Below are 4,208 nucleotides of genomic sequence, written 5' to 3'. Positions count from 1 at the left end.
TCAAAGATTTACCTTGAATTTATAAACCAGACCAACGATCGGTGTCCTCGTTTTGGATCCACAAGTTTAGAATCATATTACCTGGTTGAAGGCTCTTGTCTTAAGAGATATAGTAACCGATTGTCCGATTTACGGACCAGCCTAAACATACTCTTTTGATGGCTTCCTTATCAAAGTTATGCCAGCTAAACTGGATTGTTTGGACAAGATAAATGTATTTTTCGAAAAAGCCTGAAGAGTCTGACTGAAAAACAAACGCGGTAATAGCACAAACAGACTTGTGAACAAGAAAGACCCTTGATAAACTCGTGCGTTGACTGTCACAAGCTTTGTTCACTTAAGAAATACGAACAGTTTGTAGAACCTGTTTATAAGTAATACGGACTTCAGTCATAAGGGAACCCTAGTGAGGATAGTCAGATGGTATATAATTTTTATATTGAAGATGTGAATTTTTGATGAAATAAGAATCAAAAACTGTTGCTGTCCGTCACATCACGTTTCACCAAAAAAGATACTAGGACTGAAAAAATTTGTTTCGACAGTTTTGGTTAGAGTGACTCTACTTCCAGAAGGTCCAGCAGAGAGTTTCAAGACAAATCTTTGTAGGGCCAGGTGGGTTTATGAAAAAGTTTTTTTTTATGGAACTAACAGATTTCAGAAACTTTGCAATTTTGAGAATATCCCTAAAAAAGATCATCGAAATGCTTGTTATGATTTTCAACTTGATAATACTCATTTTGTAACCAAGGGTAGTCGGGAAAGGGAATAAAGAATTCTATTGCCTGATGTATAACTTTACGTCCGAAGTTCAATACAAAATTATAGCTCAATACTGCAACTATACTTGTTACGACTATTGGCGCTTGATTTGGAGGTGGCGAGGACGCTAAACGTACAATAGAGCCATCAAAGATATATATATTTATTTATTTAATTAATTAATTATATATATATATGTATATACTATCTGATGAGTGGTAAAAATGCCCACTGCCAACGCTATCAGCTCCCACCAGAAAAAAAGATTTAGTTTGTTGCTGGTTTTAAAGACTAATAATCAAAAAAAAACAGATTTCAGAATTTATATTCCAATTAAGTTAAATATACACCATTTTTATTTAAATATTACTACGCAATTAAAATTATTGTTAATGTACATTGATTTATTTAATGTTAACAATAATAAATAATCTAAGTAGTATATAAACACATCACAAGTACATTTTAAATTTCATTGAAACCTTCATACAAAAGAAACAATTTGCTTTTACTTTAACAAAAGAATTTCAGCACATCTTCCTGTTATAGTTATGTTATGCTAACGGCAGTTTAACAAAAATAAAGGTAATGTGGTTAAAGGAAACCTTTGTCTGACATTTTAATTTAGAAAAGCCAGAATTTTAAACAGAAATCTCAAACTACTTTCGTTATTAAGTTTATTTTATAATATTCTAGAGAAATTTTACTTGCATTGGGGGTTTTACGAATATAAGTACGTATAAATAATATTACAAGAGTATATTGATTAAGTGTTTTGTTAAGTATTTTTATCTTTATTAAGGAAGGAATGAGCAATTTTGTTAACTCAACTACGTGTACAAGCAAATGAACAACTAGTTATTTATTTTACCTTGTAATTACCAAGTAACTAAGAAATGAAACATCATGCTTTCAATAATTCAATCTGATAAATATATATACACAATAAATCATTTATGTTAACAATACCTATTTGGGTTATTACATATAAAATACATTATCAGTATTCTGTCATATTAAGTAAAAAAGATTTTACTATTGTTAGTGGCTCCCAATAAAATTTTATATATGTTTATTTGTTAAATAAAAAGCATTATATTAAATTAAATGTAAAATTTTTCAATTTTGTTTGCTTAAAAGTTAAAAATATATAACAAAAGTTAATACTCTATTAGATTCTAGGTATATGTAACATGAAATGTAAGCTTTGTTTAAGACAACATGCTTCGAAACTGTAAGTTAAACAAGACAACAAATTAAGTTTTATTAATAAATCAAGAGCTTAAGTGCTTCTTCTTAAAAGTTGGGAAAGTTTTATTCCACACGCATCTTCAATGTTACGTTAACAACTTTAGTATAATTTAATTTCCTTTTATTGTAACAATAGCGATTCATTGTGAAAATAATAAGAAGAAGATAATATAAAATCATTTGTTGTTGTTAAAGGATTTTTCTTTGTGAAATAATGAAATACAAAGAAGAAAATGTGTTTACCGAAAAAATAAATTAACATGCAGTGTCTCTATTCAAATGGCAAATTTCAAGAAACAATGTATATAGGGGTATGTTATAAATAATAGAAATGAGTATTAATGTTTACTATTCACTGTGATTTATTTAATATCAAAATTCGATATTACTAATAATTACAGGTGCTAATTTGATGGTAATAGCATAACAAATTTGGTGTCAAGTCTTAATCGTTCGTGATATATGTTTCAGAAATAGATTTTATTGATTCACATGCATGTTATAACTAGTATTAACACCAGATTTCATTTTTTCGGTTTAGTTGCTTTACCTAATATTATCCATAAATTAATGTATGTATGAATAAATGTAATATTTTCTTAATACAGCTTAAAGCTGTAGAGATTCATAAAAAAAACTTTTTATAGTTTTAACTTTTTAATGGGATTAATTACAGAAAGAAAAAACAGTTAACAATAATTATTTACATAAGAATTTTATAAGATAATGATAAAAATGGCTGCTATATCAGAGATCAACAAAATATTTAATTATATCTTGAGACGAAGATTGTACACAACAAACAACAGAGGAATTTAATCAACCTAATTTTCACAAATACTGGTTCCCGGGAAAATTGTCGGAAAATATAAAGAAAAAATAAAATATCTGACCTTTAAGCTATTTAAAAAAAGTCAAAGGTTTAAAATGTGTATTTTTATATTGCCATGAAAAATACGGACACGAATTGCTTGCTGGAACGTGCGAACGCTGAGAGAGGATAGCCGACTAGCCCAAGCAGGAGCAGAAATGCTACGACCCAAACTACAGATACTCAGTCTCAGCAAAGTGCACAGAAACGGATTTGGGGAATTGAGAACGTCCGAGGGCCTTACATTTCTTTACTCGGGGAAGGAAGATGAAGAAGGCGTACGTAAGAACGGCGTTAGATTTCTCCTTTCTGACGCTGCGAAGAAGCACCTCCTGGACTGGAAATCCAACTCAGAGCGAATCATCACAACTCGGTTTAACAGTAAGGCCCGCAAGATACCCGTCGTTCATGGCTACGTGCCTAAAAACTTGGCATCAGAGCACAAGGACGATTTCTATAGTGCACTAAACCTGACTTTAAAGAACATTCGCAAACAGGACATAGTGTTCGTCATGGGGGACCTGAATGCCAAGATCGGCACGGAAAACGTCGGCAGTCAAAGACACATGGGCACACACAGGCTGGGACTCCGCAACGATAACGAGGAGAGAATCCTGGAATTTTGCCACGAAAACGACTTGACCATAGGAGGGACATTATTTATACATGGTGATAACCACAAGTAGACTTGGAATTCACCCGATATCCCCGGGGCTGCAATATAAGCGTATACGCAAATGAATATACCGCAGCGCCCATTACGATCGACGAGTATGGGCGGATAATGTGGCGAATTGCGCTCAACGCGCTGCCGACTCCGGTAATCTTAGGGAGATATACAAGGCGTTGAAGATCTTAACAGCACATCGGGCCCTGAAGAAAAAGCCCCTGAAGGACAAAAGAGGCGAACTGATTGTGACATCGAAGGGACAGTTCCAACATTAGCGTGAGCATTTTAATGAAACCTTCCGAGTCCCAAGTAACCCCTTAACATCAACCACAGCTGCCAACCTACCCGCAGAAAGCCTCGATATTGATGAGTCTCCCAACTGAAATGGAAGTAATGAAAGCCATCCAGTCACTTAAGAACGGTAAAACTCGTAGACATGACCTCTTCACAGCTGAAATGCTAAAAGCAGATATACCTACCGAGGCAATTGCGCTAACACCTCTTCTGCGGAACATTTCGTCAGTCAGGAGTTACCGGATCACTGGATTAAAGGGCTTCTCATCACCGTACCTGAGAAGGGAAATCTCAGTGAATGCGCCAATTGAAGAGGCATTACCTTGTTCTCGACTCCATCTATGGTGCTGTCCAAGATTA

At 33.7% G+C, this 4,208-nt stretch overlaps 1 protein-coding gene across 1 annotated transcript; it reads left to right on the top strand.

Moving 5' to 3' along the window:
• The first annotated feature begins 3,042 nt into the window (after positions 1-3,042).
• Positions 3,043-3,829, top strand: LOC133318852 (craniofacial development protein 2-like). Its single transcript, XM_061521228.1, has 2 exons — positions 3,043-3,566; positions 3,637-3,829. The coding sequence occupies exons 1-2, from the start codon at positions 3,043-3,045 to the stop codon at positions 3,827-3,829; spliced, it is 717 nt and encodes a 238-aa protein (XP_061377212.1).
• Positions 3,830-4,208: the final 379 nt, after the last annotated feature.

Source organism: Danaus plexippus, chromosome 8 (genome assembly GCF_018135715.1).
Source record: "Danaus plexippus chromosome 8, MEX_DaPlex, whole genome shotgun sequence".
NCBI lineage: Eukaryota > Metazoa > Arthropoda > Insecta > Lepidoptera > Nymphalidae > Danaus > Danaus plexippus.
Note: the sequence above shows the minus strand (reverse complement) of the source record. Positions and strands in the feature narration are given on the sequence as shown.